This window comes from Triturus cristatus, chromosome 7 (genome assembly GCF_964204655.1).
Source record: "Triturus cristatus chromosome 7, aTriCri1.1, whole genome shotgun sequence".
NCBI classification, from domain to species: Eukaryota; Metazoa; Chordata; class Amphibia; order Caudata; family Salamandridae; genus Triturus; species Triturus cristatus.
In genome coordinates this window covers 783,065,436-783,087,529 of record NC_140590.1, presented here as the reverse complement: position 1 = coordinate 783,087,529, position 22,094 = coordinate 783,065,436, and the positions used below count along the sequence as shown (strand labels likewise).

General features: G+C 46.7%; 1 protein-coding gene across 3 annotated transcripts in view; it reads right to left on the bottom strand.

Moving 5' to 3' along the window:
• The window catches only part of EBF1 (EBF transcription factor 1), an 802,303-nt gene that overhangs the window by 725,135 nt on the left and 55,074 nt on the right, over positions 1 to 22,094 (bottom strand). For all 3 annotated transcript variants that reach the window (XM_085617593.1, XM_085617595.1, XM_085617594.1), the window contains exon 5: positions 10,066 to 10,139. In XM_085617593.1, the coding sequence (XP_085473719.1) occupies positions 10,066 to 10,139 (74 nt within the window). The remainder of the gene's footprint in view (positions 1 to 10,065; positions 10,140 to 22,094) is intronic.

Sequence of the window (22,094 nt, the reverse complement as noted above, 5' to 3'; positions counted from 1 at the left end):
GTTCTTGGAACCACTAATATTGATTACAAGTCCCCGATGAAGAACTCGCGTCACCAAACTCTCTCTGCCCCGCCCCGCACGTTGACAGACAGGTCGGTGATGGAGACTCCCATCCAAATACTGCTTCCGTCCTCGGGCAGCCTGTCGCCTGCTAGAATGCCACAATGATTGCCGCATCACAATAATCGCTGGCAATTAAATCTTTAGTTGTATAAGGCCTGTAGCCGGATTGAAACAGCCAGGCATGTTTTGCATCACATACGTCACTTTCCAAGGCCCTGCGTGTCAGAGGCCTTGGTAAGGTTCTGAAAGAGAATCCTGGGGCGCACAGGTTTCTTACCTCAGCAGCTGCCGCGTGGGCGCTCGCGCCGCGCCATCCTATTTGTCTGCTGCCTCCAAACAAACCCTTGCAAACCAGGAGACCCCTAAAAGGCACCTCACAGAGGCTGCCTCCGAAGCTCTGAAATATTCCACGGCAGGTCCTGCCGGCATATCTGGATTCTACCCGTTATGCGGAGCACGGCTTTATTATGCTGTAAATTTGCACCTTCTGTCACATAAACGCAAAGTTTTATTGTGCTGTTAGTCTTGACAGAAAGCACTGCAGAAAGTTGTTTGAAAATTAAATCTCTAAAACAAGCTATTTTAAAATGGAGGGTCCCCACTAACTCATGTCTGGAAGTGAGAAATGTCATCTTGCGGAAAGCCGCGCTGCCTTACACGCCATATGGCTAATAGGGCGCATGGCAATTAGCAGCACTGATTAATGGCGAGCAGACTTTAATTTTATGCCTATAGCTAATGCCGCATGTGCCTCACTGGAGCCAATGCAACATATCTGAATTTAAAGCTGGGGGTGAGGCCAGAAGGATCCGAGGTACAGCATGCGCTTCTACTGGGACCCCACCATGATCCACCCCATCACAGTAAAGTATCTATGGGCCTCCTCGCCTTTAGACACACCCCATTAACGCACAGCATCCACGTACCTCCGCATGCGTCATAACCGAACACCGCTTAGGCCTAGGGCCCCCTCTTCTGCTTCATCACAGACTCCATTGAAGCCCGGGCATCAATACTTCTCGTGAGGTCCCACGACTGCCCCTACAACAACACTGTTTCTTTGTTCCTCGTGAAGCCAGTGCTTTAAATAAGCCGGTACTGAGTACCAGCACTTTTCTATTTTGAGTGGGTGAGTCCGGCACTTTTCAAGAGAGAAGTAATACTTTTAATTGGAGAGTACCGGCACTTCTCAGAAACAAGCAGGCACTTTGCTACAGAGTACCTGCACTTCTATTTTTCTATTTCAGGCACTACCTGGAGCACGATATCTGCCACCATTACTAAGTAGGATATTATTGGGTCCGATTCACCTGCTTGCTGAATGACTGGCCAAGTGGAGGCAAAGCGTGAGGCTCCATTACATATCCCCATTGAAGCATGGTGTCTGTTCTCCTCATGTCCCATCACTGGTCATACCGAAGCACATGTCCCAATGTTCTCCTATCAAAGCACAGTGTCTTCCATCCTCCTGATTCCCATGAGTGACCTCACCGAAGCACAGTTTCTATGCTTCACCTGAGCCCTCCTTTCTAATGCCGCTGCACCACACACTCTTACTAAACCCTATTATTATTGCATCCCTCTGAAGCACGGTGCCTGTGCGCCTCCTAGCCCAGTTGCCAGACCCCACTAAAGACCTGCATCCAGGGTGAAAATATTTAATATATTGTGCTCTTTCTGGTAAAAAAAACGATCACAAAAAACGACATTACTACTCTGCAATACCTGGATTAGGGGTAGAAGGAGCTATTAATATACTGGAAGTGTAAACCATTACAAAACTGTAACGCCTCCTTGACTTACACTAAATTGCAGTAGGTCGATTATCCATGCCGATCGTTTGTTCTTTTAAGAGATTACACCTCAGTCGTGTCTGCCACTAACTGCATCCGGCCCCAGTCCCTGCTCCCAGTGGGTGCTAGTGTGGTAAGGAACAGAGGCTGGTGCAATGGGTATGACAAAACAACTCCACTTACTCACCTGCTGGCCATTTGGAGCACGGTGGTTTAAAATTGACCGCCTTCCTCGCTCACGCGCATTGTACAAATAACTAAATCTGCATTCAATGATTGTAAGCTATTTTGATGTCTTTTATTTTTTTCAGAACATAGCAGACAAATGTAATAAGGAAAATATATGGTGCAATCCGAATCATGTGATGCAGCATTCCTAATCAGGTATGGACTAGGCCACAGTGTAGGGTGAGGACTTTGTGATCATAAACTATCTGCAGAATTCAATCATTGCCTGAAAAATCAACGAAAGCATCCAATCTTTGCCTCAAGATGACTTTAAGATCAACAAAAGCATCCAATCTTTGCCCCAAGATGACTTTAAGATCAACAAAAACATCCGATCTATGCCTCAAGATGACTTTAAGATCAACAAAAACATCCGATCTTTGCCTCAAGATGAGTTTAAGATCAACAAAAACATCCGATCTTTGCCTCAAGATGACTTTAAGATCAACAAAAGCATCCGATCTTTGCCTCAAGATGACTTTAAGACCAACAAAAACATCCGATCTTTGCCTCAAGATGACTTTAAGATCAACAACAGCATCCAATCTTTGCCCCAAGATGACTTTAAGACTATTTCTGCCCAAGTCAATCTCAATACTGCCACAGTTAACCTCACCGTTACCATGGCAGACATCAGCACTGCCACAGCCACCCTCAACCCCACCTCAACTAACCTCAGTTCTGCCTGAGATAAATCAAAATGATCTCAGCCTGTCCCAATTTATTGTGAGGGTACCACAGGTAAACTCCTGAACCAAAGGTCAGGCATTCTCAACTCTGCTCAAACCACCTTCAACATTGCAATAATCCAATTCAACTCTGTACTCGACAACCTCAACATTGTTCCTGAAGCCAATGTCAATACAACCACTCAGTCTGAGCTGCGCTACTACAGCTAATGCCTACCAAAACGCTGCTGCAGGCACCCTGAACACTGCCTTCAGTCAAATTAAACTTGGCTCAATGCAACATTTGCATTGTCACAGCCCACTCACTGCAACAAGCAAGCTCAACGTGTACCTCCAAATAAATGAAATACTGCCACACACTACCTCATAAATACACTAACCATCTTTAACCCTGTATCAGGCAATGTCAGTCCTATCCAAGCCAATTTCAATAGTTTCCCTTCCAATTACAATACTGTGCAAACTAACCTCAAACCTGTTTCTACAGATATCAAAACTAACCCAACAATCCTCCACACCACTACAATGGCCAGTTTCAAAACTTCCTGCAGCTAATCTCACCCTACACCTGCCAACCGCAACTCTGCAATTATGGTTAGGTCATGATTTCCACGAAAAAAATATTTTTTTTGTTCTCCACATAACTTTGGTGAAGTTTGACAGAACCGTACAACATAAAAAAAAGAGAGTTTAATCGCTTTGGGTTGGCGTGGCAAATTTGGTGCAGCACCCTTTAGAGGAGAGAGGGGCTTTAAAAAAGAGACTTTTCCCATTTTAACTTTCATAGGATTTTTTGCTGTCCAATGCCTAAAAAACACGCTGACTGAAATCACACCAAACATGGACTGAAAGTTGAACTTGGTTTAGTGTGAGTCCTTTTTGAAAAATGTGTGTCTTCGATATGCTTTAGGGTTGGGCAGAAGTTAAAAAGTTAGAGAAATCTGGACTGTTAGTCTGCACTGCAGATGGTTAACAAGCTTGGCTCGCAGATTATCCATGAGCCCAAATTAAAAAAATAAACAAATCTGACTGGGCGAGAGAGCTCTTTAGGTCTCGCCTACGCAGCGCGCATGCGCTGCATAGGAGACCTTTAGCAGTCGTTCAGCTCTTTTTCAAAGCACATACTTGTGCTTGTGGCGGCATACACCTTGCGTGAGAGCGCAGGGACGTGCCACAAGCACGAGTATGTGCTTCGAAAAAGAGCAGACTGCGCGTGCACACACGCACGCACCACTCCCGGGCTAGATAAGATAAGAGTTTAACGTGTTTTCTCAGATGCTTTGTAATCCTTACCCGATGTGCTGTCTCTCTATCTTAATTGAATTACTTTAAAATGAAATTGATTAATATAAATTAGCAATGACGAGCACAAGCACAAGTGCTTTAAAACAGCTGTTGCTTGTGCTCTTTTGTAAGATGGGAAATTACAGGTTTTCAGAACATGCGGATTCAAGTCTTCACTATAATTGTTTCTTTTATTTGTTCTGCATGTATTTATTTGCATATAATAATTTAGTATCCTCAGAGCATTAGGAATAGCCACAAATCGTTAAATTCTGCAAACATGTACGGGTTTTATATTCGAACCATTGTCACAATGAAAGTAGAGCTTTAGAGTACTCACCCTAACTGCAAATGCCTTGCATTAATGGCTGACTCACTCACTCTCACTGACAGACTCTCACTGATAGACTCTCACTGACAGACTCTCCTACTCTCACTCACTCACTGACTCACTCACTCTCACTTACTGACTGACTGACTCACTCACTCTCACTTACTGACTGACTGACTCACTCACTCTCACTCACTGACTGACAGACTCTCACTGACTCACTCTCACTGACAGACTCTCACTGACTCACCCCCTCTCTCACTGACTGACTCTCAAAACTCTCTCTCACTGACTGACTGACTCACTCTCACTGACAGACTCTCACTGATAGACTCTCACTGACAGACTCTCCCACTCACTCTCACTCACTGACTGACTAACTCACTCCGACTGACTGACTCACTCACTCAGTCTCACTGACTGACACTCTCAATGACTCACTCTAACTGACTCTCTCACTGACAGACTCTCACTGACACTCTCTCACTGACTGACTCTCTCACTGACTGACTGACTCACTCTCACTGACAGCCTCTCTCACTGACTCACTCTCTCACTCACTCTCACTGACAGCCTCTCACTGACTGACAGACTCTCACTGACAGACTGACAGAATCTCTCTCACTGACTGACTCACTCTCACTGACTCACTGACTGACAGACTCACTCACTCTCACTGACTGACTCACTCACTCTCACTGACTCACTCACTCTCACTGACTCACTCACTCTCACTGATAGACTTTCACTGACTCTCACTCTCTCTCATTGACTGACTGACCCACTCTCCTACTGACTGACTGACTGACTGACTGACTCTCACTGACAGACTCTCCCACTTAATCTCACTCACTCACTGACTCTCCCACTCACTCTCACTCACTGACTGACTTTCCCACTCACTCTCACTGACTGACTGACTCTCTCACTGACTCTCCCACTTTCTCACTGACTGACTGACTCACTCTCACTGGCAGACTCTCACTGACTGACTCACTCTCACTGACAGACTCTCTCACTGACTGACTCTCCCACTCTCTCACTGACTGACTCACTCACTGACTGACTCTCTCTCACTGACAGACTCTCACTGACTGACAGACTCTCACTGACAGACTCTCCCACCCTCTCTCACTCACTGACTGAGTCACTCTCACTGACTGACAGTCTCAGTCTCACTGACTCACTCACTCTCACTGACTCACTCACTCTCACTAACTGACAAACTCTCACTGACAGACTCTCCCATGCTCTCTCACTGACTGACTGACTCACTCTCACTGACAGACTCTCACTGACTGACAAACTCTCACTGACAGACTCTCCTACTGTCTCTCACTCACTGACTCACTCTAACTGACTGACACTCACTCTCACTGACAGACAGACTCACTCACTCTCACTGACTGACAGACTCACTCTCACTGACTGACTCACTCTCACTGACAGACTCTCACGGAGTCTCTTATTCTCTCTTACTGACTGACTGACTCACTCTCACTAACAGACTCTCACTGACTGACTCACTCTCACTGACTGACTCTCCCACTCTTTCACTGACTGACTCACTCAATCTCACTGACAGACTCTCACTGACTGACTCACTCTCACTGACTGACTCTCCCACTCTTTCACTGACTGACTCACTCAATCTCACTGGCAGACTCTTACTGACAGACTCACCCACTCTCTCTCTCTCACTGACTGACTGACTCACTCACTCTCACTGACTGACAGACTCTCTCTCACTGACTGACTCACTCACCCTCACTGACTCACTCACTGACTGACAGACTCTCACTGACAGACTCTCCCATTCTCTCTCACTGACTGACTCACTCACTCTCACTGACTGACAGACTCACTCTCACTGACTGACACTCACTCTCACTCACTGAGTGAGTGACTCACTCACTCACTGAGTGAGTGACTCACTCTCACTCACTGAGTGAGTGACTCACTCTCACTCACTGAGTGACTCACTCTCACTCACTGACTCACTCTCACTGACAGACTCTCACTGACTGTCACTGACTGACTCACTCACTCTCACTGACTGACTGACTGACTCTCACTAACAGACTCTCTCTCACTAACAAACTCTCACTGACTGACTCACCCTCACTGACTGACTCTCCCATTCTCTCACTGATTGACTGAATCACTCACTCTCACTGACAGACTCTCACTGACTGACTCACTCTCACTGACAAAGTCTCACTGACTGACTCACTGTCACTAACAGACTCTCACTGACTCTCACTCTCTCTCACTGACTGACTCACTCTCACTGACTGACTGACTCTCACTAACAGACTCTCTCTCACTGACTGACTCACTCTCACTGAGAGACTCTCTCACTGACAGAGTCTCACTGACAGACTCTCCCACTCTCTCTCAATGACTGACTCTCCCACTCTCTCTCACTGACTCACCCACTCTCTCTCACTGACTCTCCCACTCTCTCTCACTGACTGACTCTCCCACTCTCTCTCACTGACTAACTCACTCACTCTCACTGACAGACTCTTACTGACAGACTCTCACTGACTCACTCTCTCTGACTCACTCTCACTGACTCACTCTCACTGACAGACTCTCACTGACAGACTCTCACTGACAGACTCTTCCACTCTCTCTCTCACTGACTTGCTCTCACTGACTGACTCTCTTTCACTGACTGACTCTCTCACTGACTGACTCTCACTGACAGACTCTCACTGACTCACTCTCACTGACACACTCTCCCTGACGCACTCTCACTGACTCACTCTCACTGACTCACTCTCACTGACAGACTCTCACTGACAGACTCTCCCACTCTCTCTCACTGACTGACTCTCCCACTCTCTCTCACTGACTGACTCACTCGCACTGACAGACTCACTCACTCACTCTCACTGACTCTCTCACTCACTCACTCACTGACTCACTTTCACTCTCACTGACAGACTCTCACTGACAGACTCTCACTCTCTCTCACTGACTGACACTCTCTCTCACTGACTGACTCTTCCACTCTCTCTCACTGACTGACTCACTCACTCTCACTGACTAACTCTCCCACACTCTCTCACTGACTGACTCACTCTCACTGACTGACTCTCCCACTCTCTCTCACTGACTGGCTGACTCACTCACTCTCACTGACTGACTCTCTCACTCACACTGACTCACTCTCACTGACTCACTCTCACAATCTCACTGACAGACTCACCCACTCTCTCTCACTGACTCTCTCTCACTGACTCTCTTTCACTGATTGACTCTCTCTCACTGACTGACTGACTCTCGCTAAAAGACTGACTGACTCTCACTAAAAGACTGACTCTCGCTAAAAGACTCACTGACTGACTATCCCACTGACTCACTCCCTTTCACTCACTGACTAACTGACTCACTCTCTCACTCTCATTCACTCTCACTGACTGACTCTCACTCTCACTGACTGACTCTCTCACTCTCACTGACTGACTGACTCTCTCACTCTCACTGACTGACTGACTCTCTCACTCTCACTGACTGACTCTCTCACTCTCACTGACTCTCACTCTCTCACTGACTCTCATTCTCTCACTGACTCTCACTCTCTCACTGACTGATTGACTCTCTCACTCTCTCACTGACTGACTGACTCTCTCACTCTCACTAACTGACTAACTGACTCTCTCACTGACTGACTCTCTCTCACTGACTGACTCTCTTACTCACTCTCACTAACTGACTGACTGACTGACCTTCACCCTCCTGTTATTCATGCCCCACCATAACAAAACAAGCATTGGCATAGCCAATAGGTCTCGCCTTTCGGACTTTATAAGTGTTTAGCCATGCAACAGTTGATGCTGTTGTACCAATAATATTGTGCTGCATAACTCAATACTTATAAGGTTCCAAAGTCGAGACCTATTGGCTATGCCAATGCTTGTTCTCCTTACTCCCTTTTTGGGTCCAAAAACCTCACGGAGGACTAACAGGAGTCCACAAGACTGCAAGGGTTTGCAAACCCCATGGCAGGGTCAGCAGACCCTTGAATTTTATTTTTTTTAAAGCCAGTGGACCACTGAAACTCACACAATATGGTTCGCACCTTAATTCATAACTCATACAACAGTCATGCAAACTATACACCACACACCAAATGAGATAGTTATGACATCACAATATTTATATCAACAATTATACCCAAAACCACAACCCAATTAAAAACACAACACATACTTGAACCACTAAATAAAACTACATTCATAGTTGTCTCTTTCATGCTGTTAAGGGTAATGTGAAATATAATTTCATTTTTAAGAATATTTATGGCATTTGCAATTGTATCTGTCACATCAAGGATGAGGGATGAGCATTGCATTTGGTGCGTGAGTTACAATTTGCGTGATTATTGTGCTTGTTATGGATTGCATAGCTAATCATAACTTTGAAAGTGTATCTTTACTGTGTTTTTTCAAGTGAGTAATTCCCAGTATTGGTAATTGGTGCACAATCTAAAGCCTTGCACTGAAGTTGGACCCGATTACGAGTTTGGCTGTCTTGGAGCGGGCCACCAGGCCAGTGCTCTGTTCCAAGACCACCAAACTCGACCAGCGGCCGCCTGCCAGAATACGAGTTATCTCTTGATCTGGCATGCAGGCTTCGGCTCTCCCACAGCAGTGCCTATTAAAAAGGCACCGCAATGGGAATGCCAAAGCCCGTTCCTGCACGGCATTGACTGTAAAGCCCATACCGTGCTGGAAACGGGGTGAGTGCACTCAGGGGGGCACAAAATGTGCCCCTGCAGGCTCCCAATGGCCCTGAGAGGTTTTTCTTTGTTACATTTTATCCTTACTCCCGCCTCTAGGGCCTAAAATTACTATAGGGAGTACCTTTGCTTCTCTTCCCAATGGCCCTGAGGCAACAGGGGGCCCTGTTGGGCGCCATTTGTTTCCTCACCGCCACCGTTTTCATTGCGGCCTCACCGCAATGAAAACGGTGGCATTGAGGAAACTCCTAATATGCTTGGCGGTGCTGCATCTGCACCGCCAGCATGTTGGGGAATCTGACTGCTGCACCACCGCCACAGGATCCATGATCCACGGTAATACGGCGGGTGGACCGCCACCACAGGTCCATCAGGCCCTTAGTCTGCAATGATTGAAAGAGAGACCATCTTTTATTTCTGTTTGATCATGGCCTCCCACGCTGAAGATTACATCTAGGACCAAAAGGAGAACAGTCTCACTGCCCATTCAAACCTTGGCCTCACTGTTTTGGAATCGCCATATGAGATCAAGGAGTTACTGTGCTAAATCCATTCAGTGTGAGTGACCTCCCTCTATGAAGAGTATCTTTCTCACTGACCGCTTTGCCACCGTTGGAATATTCTTTAAGCGAATGAGCGAGAGCTCAGAGGCTGCTCAGTTATCAGCCTCTCTGTGAGTAATGGACTCCAGCAACAAGGAAGAAGGCAGCAGCAATGTCAGAGTGTAAGAGAAACCTCTTTCTGCAAATCAGCACCGAACCTGGCGCTGCCCTAATTATGCAGATATTGCTGTGGTTTTTTAGTTGGTTTAATGCACGAAGGATAAACGTGTGTCCCGAAATAGACCCCCGTTCATCTTTACAACCTAGATTTGAAGGAGAAATTCATCTTCCCCTCGCTAATTAAGGGGAACCGGGCCTGTCTTACCTGCACATAATCTCATGCGTGAGCAGGACTCGGCACATCTCGGGGTTCTTGTCTTGTCCTTCATAAACGATTGCCTGGAAAAAAAAGACCACGGTTCATAGAGGAAGCAGAGAGTAATCATCGCGAGAATAACAGGGACAGTAATGGACCGCGCGCTCTTTACCAAGGATGGACCCGCCTCCCGGCCCATTATTGCACGTGAGCACACGGGGCTCTCCCTGGAGTCTGCGGAACAGATACAGAGGTGCCCCTCTCCTCAAGGTGGGACTATGGGCTATGTCATGTTACACTCTCATGTCACAATGTCATGCATCATACTGCTACACAGGACTTTTACGGTGCATAATGTCATGTCAAGTCATGGTTCGTGTTACACTTCTGTGGAGGATTCTGCATGGCTCCTCTTTGCCCCCTGGTAGTTTAAATGTGTTTGGAGAAAAGGCACTCTAATGAAGGACATGACAGCCCACCTCTGTTGTGACAGTTAAAGCGCCATGTATGAGCAGAGTCCTAGGGCTAGCAGAACTAAAGCACATTGCTAGAAGGATCAGGCTCTTCCTGGGTCTATAGACAGCACCCAGTCCTTATTTTCTCTACAATTTCCCTTGTTGTATCGTTTATGTGAATGCGCCCTTCCTAGTTAGGTAGCCCTGTGTCTCACCCTCCAGAGCAACCATTACTAACCCTATAATAGGTAGTGTAATCTAGTAAACTCAAAACTGTGTAAATGTCTTCGCACCACCCAATAGCTACCCCCGGTACATATCTTTATTGTATAAAGGACTCAGCTAGTGCTAGAGGCCATGTTTGTGCAATGTAAGTCACATCATTAAACATATATTATAAAAATGTATGTATGAAAGTTTGTTTGATTACTGGTGAAAGGGAAATACCAAAGCACATGTGAAGTTGTCTTGGTTACAGCAACATACATAACAAAGATGCTGACTGAGCGGGTTACAATTGGTCCTGCCTGCCACGGGTTCCTTGCACCAGGTGGTGAATTCTGCCTCAGTGTCCTCCTTATCCTGGTCTCAGCACAGACTTACTCTCTTTTGCTGCAGGTAATGCAGTTTGGGGTAGGGAGGTTTCACTAAACCTGTTCTGAGTCCATGGTACTTGGATGTGTGGGGGGTCGCTTGGCTTAGCAGGAAAAGAAGTCTATCTCAAGGGGCATCTAGACAAACAATTTCTCACAGCTTCCTCTCCCTTGTATTTGTTTATGGAGCTAGTAAAGGAAAGCTAGTGAGTAGTTACCTTGGGATATTAATCGTCCTTTCCTCTTCTCTTTTAAAGGGATGCCAACTAAGCTAAGAAGTTTAGAACTGGATTGCACTACGCTCCAGGCCTGACACCACAAGTGAAATATGAGGTCCAGGACGTTAGTGAGGGTGTCCTCACAGGGGGCCACCCCCAGCCTTTAAAGAAGAGAGAAGATGGTGGCCCTATGGGAGAAACTAGTATGCCCTCTCAAAAAATGCATCCTACTTAAAGAGGGCTGGCTGTTTAAACCCTTGCCACCCCCTGTTCCTGTGAAGACTGCAAGCAGGCAACTCCATCCTGTGAGGGTTCACAGTCCCTAGTGAACCTTGGTCTTAGGTCTGCCCTCATTCTGAAGGCATTGCACCGTCTTAGGTCTGCCCTAATTCTGAAAGCGTTGCACGGTCTTAGGTCTGCCCTCATTCTGAAAGCGTTGCGTGGTCTTAGGTCTGCCCTCATTCTGGAAGAGTTGTATGGTCTTCGGTCTGCCCTCATTCTGAAGGTGTTGCGTGGTCTTAGGTCTGCCCTCATTCTGAAAGCGTTGCGCGGTCTTAGGTCTGCCCTCGTTCCGAAAGCGTTGCGTAGTCTTAGGTCTGCCCTCATTCTGAAGGCATTGCACGGTCTTAGGTCTGCCCTCATTCTGAAAGTGTTGAGCGGTCTTAAGTCTGCCCTCATTCTGAAAGCGTTGCGTGGTCTTAGGTCTGCCCTCATTCTGGAAGAGTTGTATGGTCTTCGGTCTGCCCTCATTCTGAAGGCATTGCGCAGTCTTAGGTCTGCCCTCATTCTGAAGGCGTTGCGTGGTCTTAGGTCTGCCCTCATTCTGAAGGCACTGCACCGTCTTAGGTCTGCCCTCATTCTGAAGGCATTGCGCAGTCTTAGGTCTGCCCTCATTCTGAAGGCGTTGCGCGGTCTTAGGTCTGCCCTCATTCTGAAAGCGTTGCGTGGTCTTAGGTCTGCCCTCATTCTGAAGGCATTGCACGGTCTTAGGTCTGCCCTCATTCTGAAAGCGTTGCACGGTCTTAGGTCTGCCCTCATTCTGAAAGCGTTGCGTGGTCTGAGGTCTGCCCTCATTCTGAAGGCGTTGCACGGTCTTAGGTCTGCCCTCATTCTGAAGGCATTGCACCGTCTTAGGTCTGCCCTCATTCTGAAGGCGTTGCACGGTCTTAGATCTGCCCTCATTCTGAAGGCATTGCGCAGTCTTAGGTCTGCCCTCATTCTGAAGGTGTTGCGTGGTCTTAGGTCTGCCCTCATTCTGGAAGAGTTGTATGGTCTTCGGTCTGCCCTCATTCTGAAGGCATTGCGCAGTCTTAGGTCTGCCCTCATTCTGAAGGTGTTGCGTGGTCTTAGGTCTGCCCTCATTCTGGAAGAGTTGTATGGTCTTCGGTCTGCCCTCATTCTGAAGGCATTGCGCAGTCTTAAGTTTGCCCTCATTCTGAAGGCGTTGCGTGGTCTTAGGTCTGTTCTCATTCTGAAGGCACTGCGCAGTCTTAGGTCTGCCCTCATTCTGAAGGCGTTGCGCGGTCTTAGGTCTGTTCTCATTCTGAAGGCACTGCGCAGTCTTAGGTCTGCCCTCATTCTGAAGGCGTTGCGCGGTCTTAGGTCTGTTCTCATTCTGAAGGCACTGCGCAGTCTTAGGTCTGCCCTCATTCTGAAGGCGTTGCGCGGTCTTAGGTCTCTTCTCATTCTGAACGCATTGCACTAAGTAGCATTTTGTCGCTGATGCAGGTCTACTCCGCCCTGGCACACTGCTCCCATGCCACATCACTGGTAAGACTTCACACAGAGTGTCAGAGCTCACGCCCTGGCACCCGTAAGATTGGTGGCTTGGTTTGGCGCCCCTCTCTTCAGAAAGAGGAAGTGCTGCCTCATCCCCGCCCAGCTCCAATCACAGGGTGAGGCAGCTTCATCAGTCCACTGTGATCACGGCTATTTTAGCCCCGGAATCCAAGATGGGGAGTGGGGTCCAGGGTGCCTCAAATTACTCTGTCCTTCCTGTGTCCGAGATCTCAAAGCACACCCGCCCCCACCCTCCAACCCCAACCCCTCCACCCGGGAGGAAAATGCGGGAAACTGCTTTCTTCTCGTGCGCCCCTGGTCTGCCTGAGCAGGGAGCCGCGTCGGCGCTGCCAGCAGTAGCAAGCACCCTGGTGTCCATCTGGCTTCGAGTTCCTTTTCAGATGCATTTTAAATAATACATCGATTGCTTTTTCTCAATAATGTGTGTGTTTGACTAATGTATCTTTACAGAAATGTTTCCCGAAAGTGTGCTGGTGAGCAACAAATTGTGCTGAGCAAAACCAGAAAATAAACGTGCATAAAGAAGCAAGGCAGTATGCTAGACCGAGAAATTGTGAAGGACATTAGTCACTAAAGCGTAGCCCTTTTCTAAAGGTCCTGAAGAAAATGGGGTCTATTGGGCAGAATGAGCGAGTGGCACTTTTGATTCTCCTCACTGTCTTAGGGCCTTTAAGAGAATCTTGACTAGCCAACGCAAGCAACATCCTACGTCTCTATGATCAGCCCTATCTATGGACGGGCAGTCAAGGCAGGCTTTAAAGGTGGTTGGTGTAGATACAATGTAAGATTGATCACAGATAATAAGGTGGAGCAGAGCATTCATTCAGATGTATGTCTCGTGAACATAATACCCTTTAATACATGTTTAGAGAAACAAACTAGGCTGCAAGGATCACAAGGGCTAGCACCATCGCTTGAGGTGTTGATGAGTTGTGACTCTAAACATGTCCAATAACGTAACTGGGTTTTGGCTAATGGCAGTAAAGCTAAGCCAAGCATATAGTAAATAACAACAAGATTACTAATACTGCAACTATCCTTGAACTCACATTCAATTATGAGTAGGCATCTTGAAACCAACAAAATGAACCTTAGACCATATATTTTGTCGAATAAATCAATAAATTCTTTAATTTAATTTCCATTTTGTTAACCTTCCAATTGGTAAATCAATCTGAAACCTCGGAAAAAACACTCAATGAACAAAACTGTGACGACTTTCAAACCAGCACATTCATTTATTCACTCCAAACATACGGTTCATACATCTCAATCATTAATTCCCATTCACGCATTCAGAAGCATACAACCGGCAGACGGAGGGAGCAGACTAGAATACGATCAAAAAACTGGATGTTTAAAGCGCACCGCATTGAATGAAAACAGTACTAAGGACTAGTCAGCGAGTGTATTCATCCGATTCACCTCCGCTATCAGACTTTTCAAGCACGCAAAGCGACCCGCTCGGCCAACCGCCTTCCAGCACAGTTTGCAATTAATGTTGCCGAAGTCCAAAATAAAAACAACGCAAGAAATAGAGACACCATAATTCTCCTGCTTATTAGATCGGCTGATCTACTTATCACTCGACAGAGCTCACAGGTCCTGATGAGAGCCCTATGACTGAAGGGGACTCGAAACGCGTAGGCCTTGCCATTTTGGCCACAAGAATTTAAACATAACAAAAAGTGTTAAACACAGAATTGACATTGTCTAGCCTTGTTTCTGTGGTTTTTACCAAACGTTTTTTATGATTCTTTTGAATATATTTGGAGAATTAAGTTTTTGTATGCTTCTGAATGCGTGAATGGGAATAAATGATTGAGATGTATGACCCGTATGTTTGGAGTGAATAAATGAATGTGCTGGTTTGAAAGTCGTCACAGTTTTGTTCATTGAGTGTTTTTTCCGAGGTTTCAGATTGATTTACCAATTGGAAGATTAACAAAATGGAAATTAAATTAAAGAATTTATTGATTTATTCGACAAAATATATGGTCTAAGGCTCATTTTGTTGGTTTCAAGATGCCTACTCATAATTGAATGTGAGTTCAAGGATAGTTGCAGTATTAGTAATCTTGTTGATATTTACTCTAAACATGTCCAAAGCTTCTTTGGGTTATGGCATCTCAAAGCACTTTGGCTTCTGTCAGAGTTAAGGTTCCCGGCTGGGGAAGGAGCGTTTCACAGAGAGCTCAAAAAAATGTTGGTGTTAGATTTCTAAGTGTCAAAGAGCCTCTCTTGCCTCCCCCTTTCAGCTGCACTACCTGGAAACCTACTGGGGTCTGTATCTTAACACTGTCTAGTCTGTCCAGCGCCGACTGGTCCCCATGGGTCCGTATCTCTAGATGGATATGGCCTAGGGTCGTTGGTTCCCAGAAGGCTAGCAGTTGATGAATACGTCTACTGCGAAAACTTCACAGTCTGATTTCTCATCACCCACTAGTTACAGCGAGATCACTATTTCACCAGTGGATGTCTACTTTTTGGGGCTCTTTTACGATCGTTTCTAAGACTCCATTGGCAAAGGAACTTGGAATACCGAAACTCGGCCAAAGAGTTTGAAGATTCAGTAACCAAGAAGCATGCACCTTCACCACAGGTCACCATTGACCACGGCCAAGCCAGGGGTCGAAGAAAAGTACTAAAGAAAGGGAGCTTTGTGCAAGGGAAAAAAGAACAGCATCTATCTTTTATTGGCAAGTGAAGAGATAAGAGTATGAAAAGTAGGACTCCTGCAGTCCTTGTTTGCGTTCCTTAACGCCTTTTCGAATCAGCCCACAACACCTCGATTAGGAATATACTGGGAATATTCATATACAATTAGTACAAATAGAAAGGACTGTATCCTTTTTTCACTTTTACTAATATGGAGTTAGACATTTCATGGCTGATTCACAAAGGCATGGAAAAGTACATCAATGAGTATTCCTGTAGTACTACTTGCCATACTCCTGAATGATTTTGTGCATCAGTCTCACTGTGTGTCAGGCAGGGTCACGTGTGTCTTGTATTGTACCTTCTTGATCGTAATGTACCTCTTGCTTGTACCACTGAATCCATCTCGCCATGCCACTTTAGGCAGGGTCAATGGCCTCTGGGACACAGGGCAGTATGTAGGCCCTGACTCCATCAGGGGTTCCTCATGATACAGAAACTGGGCCCTTTATTGTCTCCTTTGCAAAGCAGAAAGGTACCACAGGCAGTCTCTTGAGCGGGGCATCGCCCCAGCTTGATCTACAATGGAATGGGCACAGGCCACACAAATTCCATTCCACTGCTCATCCTCTGTGCACCAGAAGGTGGAACTAGCTTCTGAGCAGCTGAGATCTAGTTGTATGGGACCTCATCCCCACCTCCCTCCAACTGCGGAGAAACAATGATGGAGACCTGAAGCGAGAAATCCCCACGGTGCTGGTCCTCTTTCTGTCATTGCAACCTCTGGTTTTGTCTGTAGCTGGAAAGACTCTAATCTGCCCCCCCCCACCCCCACATAAGCCTCAAGGAGGTGCCAATCCGAGTCAGTGGCAAGCTGTGTAGTAGCACAGAGTGTAACTTCACCCAGAGGTGAAGCCTCCTAATCTGCTGAGCAAATCAAGTCCAATGACCGCTGATAAGAGGAAGCCCATTGTGGTTGTATTGGATTGTGACCACAAGATCATAGCGCACATCGGAATGAGTGTGGAAGGGAGAATGATCCTAACCGTCTCATGATATGAAAGCTGAATATAAGGTGCAGGATAGCAATGCCCACAAAGAAACCAAAGGGTCAGCCTATTTCTGTGTCATATTTGTTTCTCTTTCTTTTTGTACCCTGGCATGTCTGGAAGGTAGCCCACTAAGTTACCCAGAGAGCAGTTCGGTGTCACAAGGGTACCAGCCCCAGACAAGTGGAATTTTCCACTGTAAAAATTCACCTGAACTGACTGGTAATAGGAAGGGGCCCGGCTTCAAACGACTGTGACCATCAGCAGTTTGAAGAGTTGCATCCGGGCGGGGCGTCACACTGTTGCTTCCTAAGCAGGTGCGACCTGTTTTTTCAAGGCAAAGGCTGAGCCTGGAGCCCTGCAGATGCTCTGCTGTTAGCCCCACTGCTGCTGACCTTTCCTAAGTGGAACCTCCAGCAAGTCCCAGGAGTCGAGAGTACAGGGCACCCCAAAGCACTCACTAGATCGCAACGCCAGGGTGGCAACAAAAGCAACCTAAAAGTGGCGGGCGCACTTACTTCTTGCGGCCACGGGTGTGTGCTGACCTCTGCAGGATGCTCCTCCCCCCAGCCTCTTTCTTGCTCTGTACCAACTACCTTCCATTTGGCTTTATGTTGAGCATATACCTGTCATCTAGTGTGGCCGGTGAAGTTTACACTTTACCAACAGGTCGGAGAAAGGTGGGAAATGTCATCCTCTGCACTACGCAAGCTTTTACAAACAGAGGTTTAACCAACCGGTCCTCCAGCGTTGCCGTTCCTTGCTGCAGGATATCCCTTCACTAGTGGCAGAATATGTAGTGGCTGGAAAATACCGTCGCCACAATAGGCAAACGTTGGTGTGAAAGTAGGGAGCTCCTGAGCTAAGGGAGCTGCAGAGGCTCTTGTAGGTTGTGTGCACGGCACTTTGCAGGGACCTCGCTAGCGAGGGAGGCTGTAGCTTTAGAGGTGGCAATAGTGGGGGCTCTGATCAGGGATGGGGAGGGCTGATGACAGTAGTCCAGCTGCTGCTATGAAATGCCCTGAGCAGCAGCAAGAACTGGTCCCCGAGACTACAAATGCATCTAAAGCTGTCCCTTTTGTCAAACAGGACAAGCACTGAAGTTCATGAAGCTTTACCTTTTTAGGAAAATAATGATAAAACGTGATTCAGTCGATTCCGCACACTACCAATCACTCCGATCAGTGCCCTGGGTGATGAAGCAAGTCTTTGAGCTACTATCAAACACTTCCTGACCCTGGCTTGCCACACAGAGGTGCAGCACCAGCAGGATTGCCTGCTAGTCGGATCCAGAACTCAAAGAAGGCCCTGAGTGGCCATTGTAAGTTCTCGTTACCTTGATATCTCACATCCCCAGTTTCCCCTTAGGATTAGAGCTCCGTATCACCAACTCCCTTACTGAGCCTAGTGCCCCACCTGATCTTGGCACCATTGATCCAGCGACACGACATATCCACCTTAAGATACTGTGAAAACCCTAAACCTCAACCAGGAGACAAAACAGGCTTCCTGACAGAAGAAGTGGAATGTGAACACTAAGAAATGTCATATGAATGGTTCGTATTTATTTTACAGCGTTAGGTTGGAATTTTCATGGGGATCACAATTAGCTAGGCAGTGTGAACACAACATAAAAGAGATGTAAATACTGGGGAGAGGATCACTGTCCTCATTGTTTATAAAGTTCATGATGAACAGCGCATTGACCGAAATCATTGTAGTGATCTGATTATAACTTTGGGACCCAGTTTTGCTTGTTTGGGAGGCATTTAGAGATTGGTGGGTCTTATGCAGAACGCCACGGTGTATTTACTGCATCATCTCATGATATCTTCAAATGTAAATGTAAATGGAGAATAACAGCCAGAAACAGCGTCTCTGCAACTTTTTCCAGATTGAAAGATTCAAACTAACCCCAGATTTTTATTGTTGCCACTGGGCATGGATTTCCCATGCATAAGTGGAATGAATGCATTCTTGTGGTAAAACTATTTTTTCTAAACCGAACAGTGAAAAGCATTTTCTGCAGATTAAGCATACTTCTCTCAACATCCTGAGCTCTTGATAGGTTGAATGCTTATCAAACTGTGTTATTTCTGGTATTTGGTTTTACTTTTTGCTGGTCACGTATATTATAAGTGTTATTGAAGGGGCACTGTCTTAATAGGTCTTGCTGGAAGGTCTATATGTATTATAATTACAGCAACGGTGTCATATTGTAGCTTGTCTCGGCCTTCATAGCACCTGCTTTGGACTAGGCCGCGCCTGCCTGTCTAAGCTACCACAGGGAGTAAAGGGCAGTGGCGGCTCCTCCGCTAAGGCGGAGGAGCGTCGCCCCACAAGAAAAATAACATGATGATAACAATGCTATTATCATGTTATTTTTCACGCTTGTCCTGTGCTTTGAAGGTGCGGTGAGTCGGGGCTGTGCCGGCCGTAGAGCAGGTAGTGGAGTGAAGAGCACACTCGTAAGTGTGCATCCTCGTTTGGCTGGCCGTTTTGCGCCAAACAGCCATGCGCACTTTGCATGTTCCTCACCAGGCTGCGGTACACTGCCTGGTGAGGAACATGTCCAGGTTCCCAATCCCTGTGTGAGCGCCAAACCACGGTGCTCAGACCAATCACAATGCTGCATTGCAGCGTTGTGATTGGCTTACGGGAGGGAGGCTGGGAGCTTGCTGTTCCTACTTGCATCGTGTCCTGGAAATGAAAGAAGAGGACAGAGGAGAGCCGGCCGCCAGGAAGGTAAGTGTTTTTTTCCTTTATTTTCCCCCCCTTTTTTTTACATTCCCCCCATCACCCGCCCATTCAACCACTGCTCCCCAGTAGCAGCTGCTACTGGTAAAGGGGTGCAGTAGGTCAACTTTCTCTCTCCAACCAAGTACGCAGCATATTAGTCATTAGGCAATGTCTTCTTTGATATTGTTAATTGGTCGCTACAACTCCACACATCTGGGGAAACAAGCAATCATCCACTGAAGGAACATTTGTAAACACTGACAAGCTGTGCAGCAAAATATGATTTAATATTCTGTATACTTATTTCAAATTTGGCATGCCTAGACCACCACAACAAACACCTGTGGTTTTTAGCATGGGATGATGACCTCATCTGGGGAACATAGACGGCCTTCAGACCCGCAGGCCTGCGGCGGACCAGCATGTCTTGTAGTAGCAGGAACGTAAAACTCTTTACTGTTCGGAGCAGCAAACCCCCCAGGTCATCTCTATATGTTGCCATATGATTCTTTTTAAAAAGTTGATACTAATTAACAACTCCGCAAAGACGTTCTGGAGTCATAAATAGTTAATCCATACAGTACGGAAATACATTTTTTTTCTTAAACTGCGTTCTGTCTTTTTAGCATTTTTTCAGGTATTTAAAAAACAACCTTGTGATGTGTTCAGTACCAGGCTAACACCAAAGATAAACTTCTAGCCCAGCTCAGAGTCGACCCTAATTGAAACCTTGCCAGCTCTGTAGGAGTCAATGCCCAGGTCACGACCCTCTTCTGCAGACCGGGCTCAGCTGTCCTCTGCCTCTGACGTATGGAGCCACAGCAGAGCGCCGAATGCACAAGGCGCAGGCACGCCTCATGCTGCATAAAGACGCACACACCGCATCACGGCTATAAATGCGACCCACTATATTCCTAAAAGTACCTAATAAATGTGCAGATGCTTCTAGCAGCAATCCCACATAAATCCATTAACGAGCAGCCCTTTCAGACGATTATCTTTATTGTTGCATCCTCAAACACACAACCCTTAAATAAAGTGCCTCTGTGTTCTACATCAAGGACTTCTGTTCTACCTGCCCAGCGAGAGTACAAACTGCACAAGATTCACATAGCGAACTCAAACACCTTCTTTCAGTGTGCGTCCAAACACTGTCAGGACCTTTCAGATCTGTTAGAACAGCATTTGATACAGAACGCTTTCGTTATTTACTGCCTGTAGGTATGGTGTATACACACAATCTCTCTTTCTCTCCCGCTCACCCCCTCTCTCTCTCTCCTCCCCCTCCCCAAGTGCCCATTTATTTATGTATCTAATGATTTTATTTAATGCATATTTATACAGCGCAAACTTTCCCCACGGGTGCCAGATCACTTTACAATAAAACGAAGTAAGTTTGATAAAGAGTGAGAGCGTTATAGGTACTGCTGGTGGAATTTACATATTAACAAGTTACAGATGCAATCACGATTAAAAAACGAAAGGTGGCCCAATTAGGGCATTACAAGTAGAGAATACATTTCTACAAAATTGAGCCCAGGTGAATGTCATGTGGCCATGAGGCTCATGACCCAGGTTGAATTATTCCTGGAAGTGTCTTTGGAAGACAAGAGTTTTAAGATCGGTTTTGAAATCTGGAAAGAGGCGGTGGTCGGAAGGATTGGAGGTAGTGAGTACCACATTCTTGTGGCATTACCTGAGAAGGACTGTGCCATACATCTTTCACATTTGAAAGTAGGAGGTTCAAGCAATGCATTTTCAGCATTGCGTGCAGGTCTGGAGCCCTGCCCCTCTTCTGGAACGACCACCGTCCTGTTGCGGCAGGATATGAAGATGCGTCGATCGCTACTAATCAGTGAAGTCATTCTAAGGGTGAGTGTGTGTGTGTGTGTACCTCACGCAGTGGCAACTGGCCAGAGATCACCGACACATTCCACACACAGAAGACCCTGAAGAATCACCAGTGGGTAACAGCTTGGTACAGCGTGTCCTGAGACGCGACTCTCTTCTCAACAGATTTATAACATATATCCGGGGACTCGAGTCCAAGGTCCCGCTTCACGAAGCCTTTTATCTTCGCATAAGCCTGGCCTGTCCTCAGCCTGGACACCGTCCGAAGCAAGAAAACAGGGACTTCAAGAAGCAGCCTTTGGACTCGAACTCCAGAAGTTCAGGCTTCGGAGGGTCTTGCGCGGACCCCCTGATGTCTTGTTCTATTAGTCACGTGCCCAAAAAGGCCTGTAGCAGCTGCATTAGAAGCATTTGTTGCACGCAGCCTGTATGACTAGCCACGAGGCCCTAATCAGAGCAGTAAGAGGAAATCAAAGCAAGGGTTACACCCGCAAGGCTGCACCCACTGAGACACAATGCCAAGGAAACTCTTTCAAGAAAACAGTCTCCTGTGAACTGGCGAAAACCGGTCAAAAACATACATCTCACATTTAAAAGTCGACAACAACGCAGCACTCCTTCAAAAACGCTTCCTGACAAAGACCAGAAGACGTGAACCGAATCCGACCCATGCAA